The 12,033-nt window shown below is 30.0% G+C and overlaps 1 protein-coding gene across 2 annotated transcripts in view; it reads right to left on the minus strand.

Moving 5' to 3' along the window:
• Nucleotides 1-293: 293 nt before the first annotated feature.
• Nucleotides 294-12,033, minus strand: part of Pi4KIIalpha (phosphatidylinositol 4-kinase II alpha) — a 31,908-nt gene continuing 20,168 nt past the window's right edge. Inside the window, exons 1-6 of one of the 2 annotated variants that reach the window (XM_065507006.1) lie at nucleotides 8,693-8,838; nucleotides 7,277-7,395; nucleotides 1,992-2,122; nucleotides 1,721-1,916; nucleotides 704-1,536; nucleotides 294-634 (exon numbers count right to left, since the gene is read on the minus strand). In XM_065507006.1, the coding sequence (XP_065363078.1) occupies nucleotides 559-634; nucleotides 704-1,536; nucleotides 1,721-1,916; nucleotides 1,992-2,122; nucleotides 7,277-7,395; nucleotides 8,693-8,768 (1,431 nt within the window). In that variant the 5' untranslated portion in view covers nucleotides 8,769-8,838 and the 3' untranslated portion in view covers nucleotides 294-558. Of the gene's footprint in view, nucleotides 635-703; nucleotides 1,537-1,720; nucleotides 1,917-1,991; nucleotides 2,123-7,276; nucleotides 7,396-8,692; nucleotides 8,839-12,033 lie in introns of those variants that run through there. The other variant, XM_065506998.1, reaches the window with a different exon arrangement.

Consider the following 12,033-nt stretch of genomic DNA (forward strand, 5'->3'; position numbering starts at 1 on the left):
AAACCCATGTTTGTTAAATGTTTTATAATAATTATAACTTTCTCAATAATTAGGTGTGTTTTTACCTTTGATTTTGAGTTTTCTGTACCAACTTTAAACCCAAAATGTACTCATTTCATTTGTTAGGAACGTGAAATATTCAACTAAGATGTAGACCCTACTAAAAAACCAGCTATTAGTTGAAGTCGTGAAGCTCCTTTAAACAAATATTTAAACTAATTTATCTAATTATAACAATACAAACAAAATATTTAACATTTTAAATAAAATATTAAATAAAACAAAAGGCCAACTTTTTGATTAACAAGTAGTAGATAGAGATTTGTTTATAAAGTAAATAGAGTAAGTAAATATAGATAGAGTATGTATGTATATGCACATGAGACTTTAAAATTATAACACAAGGAACTTAAAAAAAAAGACTTTTTAACATGACAAACTATATGTATATGTACGTACATTTTCTCAAAGGTATAATATGTATATGTACTATATAGTATATATAAAGCCAACAAGATGGAGACATAGTTTTCGTTTGATTGAATTGAAACAAAAATGTTAGCACCAAGAGAAAAAAGGACTTTTATTTTGGAAGCGCTGAGTAAACGAGAAAAAGCCACGAGAAGCCTTCGATCTAAAAGGAAACATATAAAATTTTAAACTATTGAAATAGAACAAAAATTTAATTAAGTATTGAACTTACTTTTCAATAACAACAGCTGGCATTTGTACCAGTTGTACCGGTGATTTGCCATCTTTTAAGGCCTGTGTTAAATTCAATATTTGTCCCCTCATCACCGACATCTGACGCTCGAAGAGACTTTTATCGAATCCCTTGTCTTGTTGAAATAAATAAAATAAATCTGTACACATTTCTTCTACAAAGTTCATATCAGATAATTGTGGCAGTACTAATTGTTTTATTTCCTCACTGAATGGCACTTTAGCTTGTGGCAACCAGGCCCAATGATAGGGATAGGCTCTCCACGAATCGGGATGTTTGAAGGGAAATGCCAGGCCATTATCGATGGCAGCTATTCGTAATTGCGGCGCATCGACCATATTCCAGTCGTTTGGCCTTTCACCACCAGCTGCTGTAGCTGCTGCTGGATTTGTATCGCCGCCAATGCTGCTGCCAGTACTACTGCTCGATTCAGCCAGTGAGCCCGAACTAGCTACCGATACTGCAACATCGATTAATTTATCATTTTTACTTTCGTTTATATTGACGATATTATTGTTTTGTGATTGATCTGGCGTGTCTGTGGATTCGATTTTTAATTCATTTTGACTGGATGCCAGTGATTTGCCTCCAGTACCATTGACTTTTTTTGTTATTTTCGGTTGACTGTATTTGATAAGCCAATTGTCGTTGCCACGATCCGTGTTGCGTATAATGTAATCTAAAACAACCAACCGCTCGAATTGCAATTGAAATGATTTATTAAGTCCGGTTGTTAGGGGTTCCTGCTCGAAACGTCTCAACCAGAAATCGGCATCTTTATAACCTTCAACAAAGAGTTGAAAGGAACCAGTCTGGGGGGAAGAAAACGTTTTAATTTAGATAAATAAATAATTCAAAGAATGTAATTTCAGCGAAGTGATGATAAAAGTTAAAAAAAAATTTCGAAATTTTGAAAATTTTGTAGTGAAAATTTACTTAACGAATAAATGGTCAAAATTATATCAAAAAAATGTTTTATTAAACAAAAATTCCTACCTTTAGGGGCAAACTCATGCGATTAAATCTCGCCGAAGGATAATGTTCCTTTATCCTTCTCTTCAACTTGGCCTTCTGTCGATCTATACGCGCATAATTAAATGTTTCGGCTACCAAACGTACAACTCGTGTTTTTGGCACCACATTCAGATTTAGTTTACGATCGACTAAACTGGCACCAGCTTCCGAAAGGTAACTGTAATTAAATCATAAACAAATTTTATTTTCGAATAGTTTAAATTTGAAAACAAACAACAACAAAAACACTTACCCTTGATTTGGTATTAAACAGGCTCTGCCAAAACAACATGGACAGCATAATTTATGCATCCATTTGGTCCATTTAGGATTAAGGCGTCCGTAGGGTTCCTCATCTTTAGGCTTAAAAACAGCCAAGACTTTCTGCAAAAAAATGTAATAGATTTAATTAATAATAAAGTAAAACACCAACTATAAACTATAAAGAACATCATAGGTTAACCAAAAATACCTTTCATATTTATACTATTATTAATATAAAATGACTCATTAATCGAATACTCTTTTTAACTTTGAAATATTTGGTCAATTCACAAGGTATCTTATCATTCATATTGTCATAATGTCCTAATATATCACGATTCGGCAGCTCGGCTTAACCGACTCTTAGGCATTTTTTGCTTCAAAATCAATAAAAACCATTGTAAAATATTATTACATTATGACAATATGATATGATAAGAGACCTTGTGAATTGATCAATTAATTCAATTGTTTAAAATCTACTTAATTATAAATCAATATTTATTTTTGGATTATGTTTTTTTTTAAGTGGTAAACATGTCTGACTTTCATCCAAAAATTGAACAAATACAATCTTAATTGTTCAATTTCCCCGTAACGAAGTCGTTTTTATTTTACTATAAGCTTTAGTTTTAAGCAAAGTACATTTTTATGGCTTGAAAAAATGTTGCTGATTATAGAAACATAAAGCTAAATTAGTTTAGAATCATTAGTAAGGAGTGAGATAGAAAAAATCTTAATAAAAAAGAAACCACTAAACTTAGGGCCATTATTACAACTTGCATTTATAGTTAAAGTTAAAGGCAAGTTGTAATAATGGCCCTTACAGTTTTTATTATAGCCTTCACCTTCATGTCTGTCTGTTGAAATCAAATTTCCGAAGCCCCCAAATAACTTACATATACGATTTATACATCAATATCTCCGGAATTCTTCCGGCTCGGTTGAAAATCGAGAAAATCGGTCCACAAATGACTGAGATATAAGAAAAAAACCAGGACAACCTCGATTTTTGACCAATATCTGGATTACTAAGTCATTAATATAGACAATATGGATATCTAATGATAGATATTTCAAAGAACTTTGTAACTACGTATATAAGACCATAATGTAAGTTGGACATAAAATGGGTCAAAATCTGAAAAAATATTTTTTAACCAGATTTTTTTTTTCACCTAAAGTTTTTTTTTCGCTAAATATTAAAAAAAAAATTTAAATTTAAAAAAAAAATTTTAAAATTTAAAAAAAAAAATCGAAAATTTTTTATCCAAAAAATGAAAAAAACAACTTTGAAAAAAAAATTTGGTTTACCTAAAAATATTTAAAATTTTGTCGATTGTACCTCTGAAACGGCTAATAATATAATAATTTGGAAAAATCCTCGTTCTTCATCAACGAGATTTTGACGACCTTTAAAAATTGAGTATATTAAGGAAACAACAAGTATTTCAAAATTAGAAAAGAAAAGAGTTGAGGATGAAAAAAAAATATACAGCCCAATTATGAGTAACAATTCTCCGGGAAATGTTTCCCTTTTCCCCTATTCCCTTATTATAAACAAACTTCGAAAATGGAGAAATTTTCCCCGGGAAAAAAGTAGGTATTACGAATGTCAATTATAGGGAGAATGTGATAACAAATTTTAAAAATAATTCCGCCAAAAAATTGGAAGGAAGTTGTGCCAAAAATGTAAGTATTTTAGTTTTTTTTTATTAAAAATAAATATTAATGCATTCATTATTTTAAGGTCTAAAACAACAAATAAGAAACAGTTGGAGATGCTTCTGGATGCGATGCAAACCCACTCAGGTATTGCATGTGGGATGTATAAAGGAAGCAAGGAGGAGCTAAATAGATTTTGGCGCAATTTGAAGGCGGAGTTAAATTCTGCAGGGTATAGTATAATTTGGTGAAGGATATATAAGACTAAGCACAGCCGAATATAGCTCTCTTTTATTTGATTGAAATTATTATTACTACAACTTACAAAAAATATTATTTTTAGATTTCTAATAAATAGTGATGAATTTATGAACCTTTTCCGGAAACTCTTCCATTAAGGTTTTTATAGCGCTTTCTGTCACTTTGTTCGAAGTTGTTAATATCCATTTAAAATCTACCACACGTTTAGACACCTTTTTTTTGTCTTAAATTTTCTTTTAACAAGAGCCCAATATCTCTCCACTGGCCTTAGCTTAGGATTTGCCTCTCTTGGTACAAATACCACAATATGCCAAATCAGGCCAAAAATAAGTGGACACTTATTAAGAAGTCTTATGAATGGAAGTATCCTTTTTTGTAAACATTCCTTGATGTAAATTTCGGTATTTACAGAGCCATTTGTAACAAATGTTTGACTTGTTTTGCCGCAACTGCATATTGCTTGACATACCAACAAATTTTTGGGACAATTTTCTGCTTTTGGATCCTAAACTTTTCTACAAAAGTTTAGGATCCGAGAATTAGCAACATAAAAAATTGACCCGGAAGCTGCAAAAAATTTCCCAGAACATTTTACAAAACTTGACTTCAATTTTCATTCTCTGTCTTTGGTTTCTAAATCTTTAGCAGAGTTCCTGTCAGGAACTTATTGAGTCTTGTATGTTTTTAAACCTGCATAGCCTTTAACTTTTCGTACCAAATAGTCCGAGTACTGAGCTAACCGGACTGCTTTCCTATCGGATGTGTTGACAGCTCTTTTGAAAATGCTTTCTATTTATTGGCTTTAGAAACATCATGTGGACCATTCCATCTACCTGTACCAGGTTTTCTATCAACGGACAAGTTTTCTCGATACTGTTTAATAACATTGGAATCATTTTGACGGCTGACCATTGATTGTTTGGCCAACTTTTTGTAGGACAAAGTTGGGTTTTGTTAAAAATATTTAATAATTTTAGTACGCACTTTTTTCTCGTCACTCATTTTAATCATATTAACTCCTTGCCTATACCTGATAAATTTTAATCATGATACACGTCAAGATAAAAAACTATCAGGTATTGTCTCCATTTATTAGTATTATTGCTTCGTTATGACAAAATTGTTAGACCTTTTGCTCATAAAACTTTGTCTTGACAACAAACGTCATTAACTGTTATGATAAATATTTGTCAAGTATAGACGAAAATCCAAACACCCAAACCCGATTTCTGGCCATATTCGAAACCGAACCGAAACCGAAAATTAGGTAAAACCACATTAATTACAAACAATTTTTCAGATTATACCCAATAAGGACCAAACCCCCAAAAATTCAAGCACTTGAACATGTTATTGGAATTTGACTTGAATGCAAATGTAATTATGTTTTAAACTTAAAAAATATTTGAAAAAATTAAATATTTTTGGAACAAAAAACATATGGCTTGATTTTATGTTTCCTTTTAACGGGAGAATGCTATTGAAATAAAGTAATTCAATTGCTTGACTATAATTCTAGAGAAATTCCGATTTTAGTAAAAGTTTCAGAGTATATTTAGAATTATCTGGACTATAATATTCTGAATAAGTTTTGCTTAAAATCCATAAGAGTAAGGAAATAGAGCTCATTCGCCAAAAAATTGCCAAATAATTGTTTTTTCTCGAAAATTTCAAAATTTAAATCGCAGGTACGGAAAAACTATAAGAGATATTTTCATAATTTTTTCACATTTTTATTCCCTATTATATTCTTAATAAATCCCAATGAGATGATCAAAAAATTCTGAAATTTGTTTAACAAAATTTTTAAAAATTTGAAAATGGAGTTTTGAAACTGCCGTTAAAAAAATTTTATTTTTTTGTTCATACCTAAGAATAGGTAGGTTAACGGTATACAACGAAGACAAAAACTCATATACATGTAAATATGGACATATTCTAAGTAAAAATAAGCTTTTATTTTAATATACATATATCAAAATATGTTAATTTTGTTCCTACATTTCTTGTTCTAGTGGCCTGAGAAACCTTAATGGCCTGGCGAATTTTTAATAACTTAAACATTTTTTAACCAATTTTTGTCTTTTATATCTTATTAGAACGACAATTACGTACACATTTCGATTCTTTTAAATTAAATTGCAAAAGTAACTACTTAATGGCAAAATTTTTACAAAAACTGAAAAAAATCCTTTTTTCCCCTTGTAAATGCATCTCAAAACCCAACCGATTTAACTAAAATTGTTTCAGGATGATTTTTTTACTAATGTTCACCAAACTGGGGGGGGGGTGAGAATGGCCAAAATCCAACTTTCGTTTATTAAGGGCCACCCTAGTATACATATATAAGTTTGTCATTCCGTTTGTAATTTCCACAATATAATTTTCCGACCCTATAAGTATATATACAGGCTTGTCACACATTTTGTTCGGAATGGTTTCAATTCCGTAGTATTTATTTCGATCGATTTCGTTTTAGGTTCTTCAGATTCCATGTAATTTATTTATTTCAAAAATATTTCATAATTCTGTATTTCTGATTTTAATTTGACAGAGTTTTTCATATTGAAACAAATGTGAAGTTTTTTGTTACAGAAATTGATTAAAAATTTTAGCAAAACCAAATAATTACAATCAAATATCAATTCCACTTTGAAAACTGAAAGTGGTTTCATTCCGAAATAAATTTTCGTTTTACTTTTTCTAAAGAAGCAAAATACGGAATTAATTCCACTTTCGATCGGAATGGAATTCTGTGAGAGGCCTGATATTCTGGATCCTTATAGATAGTGGAGTCGTCTGTCTGTTGAAATCATTTTTCTGAAGACCCCAGATATCTTTGGTATCCAAATCTTCAATAATTCTGTCAGACATGCTTTCGAGAAGTTTCCTATTTAAAATCAGCAAAATCGGTCCACAAATGGCTGAGATATGAGGAAAAAACCAGGACAACCTCGATGTTTACCTATGACTGGATTACTAAGTCATAAATATAGACAATATGGATATCTAATGATAGATATTTCAAAGACCTTTGCAACGACGTATATAAGACCATAGTAAGTTGGACCTACAATGGGTCAAAATCGGAAAAAATATTTTTAATTTTAAAATTTTAAATTTAAAAAATTATTTTTTTTAAAAAATTTAAAAAACAATTCGAAATTTTTTTTCCCAAAAAATGAAAAAAACCATTTCGGAAAAAAAAATAAATTTTATTTACCTAAAAATATAAAATTTTTTTTTAAGTATAATTTGGTGAAGGGTATATAAGATTCGGCACAGACAAATATAGCTCTCTTACTTGTTTTTAGCTACTTTTATTTAGTTGAAAAAACAAAAACTTACCCCCGCAGAATTTTTCACAAAATATGAACCACTGCTGCCTTGATAAATACGTTCCGGCATAACGCCATGTTCAATGGCAGACTCAACTTGGGCCACAATTTCGGTAAAACTGGGATCATCTGAAAAATGGGAAAACAACGTTATTTATTACTAAATACTCAAAAATGTTATAACTAAATACAAAATATTACTAAAGAAATTAGTTTTTAAGATTAATAAACGACCCGCAGGTCTTTTAAAATTTTGCCTTTTATAAAAATATTCAAAAGGACATAACATTTTTCAAAGACAAATGACAATGGACTAACAAATAATGGAATAAAATATTATACAAAAACTAAGAAACTATTATTAAGTAGACCTCATTAAATTAACAAAACATATGCCATTAAATATTTATTAAAAAAACGCAACCAATTAAAGAGACATTGTTTTTAAAAAAAAATTAGATATGTATTTTTAACTTTTATCTATATAAGACATACTTATACATACAGCAGTACATATATAGAAAGGAACTAAATTTTTTTTCCTTTTTAACTACCTTAGAGGTATTTCGTTTAATATTGTAATAAAACAAGTAAGAGTGCTATATTCGGCTGTGCCGAATCTTATATACCCTTCACCAAATTATACTTCAAAATTTTAAATATTTTTATGTAAACAAAATTTAATTTTTTTTCAGTTGTTTTTTTAATTTTTTGGAAAAAAAAATTTTTCGATTGTTATTTTAATTTTTTTTTTTTAAAATTTAAAATTTTTTTTTTAAATTTTAAAATTTTTTTTTTTTAAATTTAAAAATTTTTTTTTTTTAAATTTAAAAATTTTTTTTTTTGTTTTTTCAATTTTTTTTTTTTGAAAAAAAAATTCGGGTTAAAATTTTTTTTCCCGATTTTGACCCATTGTAGGTCCAACTTACTATGGTCTTATATACGTCGTTGCAAATATCTTTGAAATATCTATCATTAGATATCCATATTGTCTATATTAATGTCTTAGTAATCCAGATATAGGTAAAAAATAGGTCAAAAATCGAGGTTGTCTTGGTTTTTTCCTCATATCTCAGCCATTTGTGGACCGATTTTGCTGATTTTAAATAGCAAAATTCTCGAAAGCATGTCTGACAGAATTATTGAAGATTTGGATCCCGAAGATATCTGGGGTCTTCAGAAAACTGATTTCAACAGACAGACAGACAGACAGACAGACGGACAGACAGACAGACAGACAGACAGACAGACGGACATGGCTTAATCGACTCCGCTATCTATAAGGATCCAGAATATATATACTTTATAGGGTCGGAAATGAAAAATGTAGAAATTACAAACGGAATGACAAACTTATATATACCCTTCTCACGAAGGTGAAGGGTATAAAAAAGAATATACTTGCACCTAGTTAGTTGAACTTTACCATTAAATTGCGTTGTATTTGCTGATGCCTCCACATATTCATATGAATCGTTACTTTTTAAGGATATTATATCCATATTTAACAAAACAACGTATGTAATAATAATAATTTTTGTGTAAAATTATAGTTTTTCCTTTTATGCCGTAACAAAATACGTGTATGTTGCACTTTAATTCGTATAATTTGTAAACTGAAATTTTCTTGAAAGTTTTCGTTTGATTTTTGTTTTGTTGTTATTCTGTTCGTATTGTGTTGGTCTGGTAGTTGATATGTACGTACGATATAATGATGATTAACCTCGTTTCTTTTCGGTTTTTGTTTGCCCGTACATATGAATGCATATATGAGTATATTTACGGGTGTCTCTTTGTTGTTACAAAATGTTCTCATCACCAGACAGTAGAATATGGATTGTGTTTTCCCAAACAGTTTTTCTTGAGTTCTCAGTACTTTATTAACTATTAACCGGCAATAATAAGTTTATGTCTTTAGGACTTTTAGGTGGACTTGCAAAGTATAGTTTGACAAAAAGATTTTGTTAAAAAAAAAGTTTTTGATAAAAAAAATATTTTTTCCGATTTTGACCTATTGCCGGATTTCTATGGCGGTATACATGTACGTCGTTAGCAAGATCATTAGTAGGGGGCGGATTTTCATGCATTTATTATTGGAAAATATGCGCCTAAAATATGCTTCAAAAAAATCAAAATATGACCTAAAAATTTAAAAAATATGCACTTATATTTTTGTGCAGAAACATAAAATAATTAAGTATGGATTTCGAAATGTCAAAAAAATACACAACACTTTTGCCAGCAGTTAGAACTTTTTAAATTATACCAGGAATTAAACAATTATAGTTCTAAAACTATTTTTAAAATAACTTTTCTTCTGAAAAAACGGTGGATATTTATATTAGTTGTAATATCTTGGTATGAATACTTGTTTAAAGCCATAGAGCTTCTATATTGTGACTTTCCTTTTAAAATCATCAATAATGTCTGATCACTTGGCTGACTCCAATTTATATATTTTGGGTAATTTGACGTGCTATTTGTAATGCAGAGAGAAGTCAATTGGTTATACATCCCATGTAATCTAACATAAAGACAATTGTCACTTAAGTGTCTCTATGTAATCTATAGTGTAGGGACTTTAAACGTTAATTGTGTAGTGCATTTGTCTCTCTCTAAGTTATCCAAAATCAATAGTTTACGACAGTCTCGTACAACTGCTTGGAAATGACTGTCAGGAGCGTTTATTGTGTAGGTGAAGTTACAAAATCTTTCGATAATGAAATCTCTTATAAATCGAATGTGCAATGAAAACAAATATGAATTTTTTCGACACATTTACTACTGAATTTTTTATACTTAAAAAAATAAACTTTTTTGAAGCAAAATGTTTTGAAATGATAATTTTCAATTACTGATAGAGAAATGAAGAATTTAATGCCAGTTTCTCGATGTCGAAAGAAGTTAGTCGATAAAATTGACTGCTATTTCTATAACAAATTCGACAAAAAAAATTTTCTCGAAACAATGTATTGCTCATTAACGACAAAAAATTATATTTTTTATTAAAAATTGGCATAATATACATATAAATATGCATTTTGAAGTAAAATATAACAAAATATGCATTATCAATAAAATATGCAAAAATATGCACTAACAAATCGATGCCATTTTGCAGTAAAATGTGCGATTCGGATAGATAATTAGTCTACATTGTATTTGGACGTTCGAGAAAAAACATGCATTTGCATATAAATCCGCCCCCTAATCATTAGATATCCATACTGTTTATGTAAATGACTTAGTAATCATCATAATAGGTCAACAATTGAGGTAATAATGTGGGCCGATTTTCTCGATTTTAAATAGCAACCAAACTGGGCCTAAGGACAGAGATCGAAAAATTCTTAACATACATAAATGTTAATAAAAATGAAACCACTAAACTTACAGTTTTGATTTTTTTTATTTGACTGAAATTGTTATTACAATTTAAAAAAAAAACAAGTTAGAACGGTATATTCGGCTTTGCCGAATCTGAAATACCCTCCACCTGCATACATATTTTTAGGTTGATATATATGGGAGCTATAACCAATTATAGACCGATCATCATAGAATTAGGTATAGCGATTTTGGTATATATGGGGATTATTTATGACATATTTCAACTTAATAGCGATATTTATAAGATATTTGTGTTAATTTAAGTGATTTTCGGAAGTGAACTTTATATGGGGGCTATGGTCATATATGGGCCGATCCACAAAAAATTTAGTGTTGTGATTTCTTTTAGCACGAAACTTATTTTTGCTGAATTTTGTATGGATACTGCAATTGTGAAGGCCTTTATATACCATAGAACCATATTTCGGGAAGAAATTTGTATGGGGGCTAGGAGAAATCATGAACCGATTCTTATAATTTTCACCAGAGTTAGTCCTTTTATTATAAAAATAACGTGTGTAAAGTTGTATGTTATTATCTGCAATATATTTACACAAATAACCAAAAATATGTGAAAATTGTCCATTTTTTTTTAGGTTGTCTCACATTTTGGTTCATAGCTCTGGTTCTACTGAACCGATTTTGCTGATTTTCAATACCAAACTGCTTAGGACAACAATAAACATATTTTTTGCAAGTCTACCAATTTTCTTTCTTTGACACTCAGACGGACAGACAGACGGACATGGCTCAATCGACTTAGAATTTCATAAGGATCAAGAAAATATATACTTTGTTCGGTCTCAGATGAATATTTCTCAATGTTACACACGGAATGACAAACTTATATATACCCTCATTCACCACTTGTGGTGGTGGAGGGTATAAAAATCACTAGTGATGAATTATCGAATCTTTTCCGGAAACACTTCCATTAAGGTTTTTATAAAGCTTTATGTCACTTTGTTCGAACAGGTAGTCCATCTCCGTTTAAAATCGTTCATACTTTTGGACACCTTTTTTTTGCTCTTCAATTCTGTTTTAACAAGAGTCCAATATCTCTCCACTGGCCTTAGCTCCAGGTAGTTTGGAGGTTTGGGGTCTCCTGGTACAAATACCACATTGTTGTTCTTGAGTGGTAACAAGACCTTGTTTACCATAGTGACGGATGCCAAATCTGGTAAAAAATAAGTGGACACATTAGGAAGTCTTATGAATGGAAGCATCCTCTTTTGTAAACATTCCTTGATGTAAATTTCGGAGACCTTTGTAACAAATGTTTGGCTTGTTTTGCCACAACTGCATATTGCTTGCCATACCAAGAACTTTTTGGGAAAATTTTCTGCTTTTGGGTCCTAACATTCCCTCATGCATTAG

Source organism: Calliphora vicina, chromosome 1 (assembly GCF_958450345.1).
Source record: "Calliphora vicina chromosome 1, idCalVici1.1, whole genome shotgun sequence".
NCBI classification, from domain to species: Eukaryota; Metazoa; Arthropoda; class Insecta; order Diptera; family Calliphoridae; genus Calliphora; species Calliphora vicina.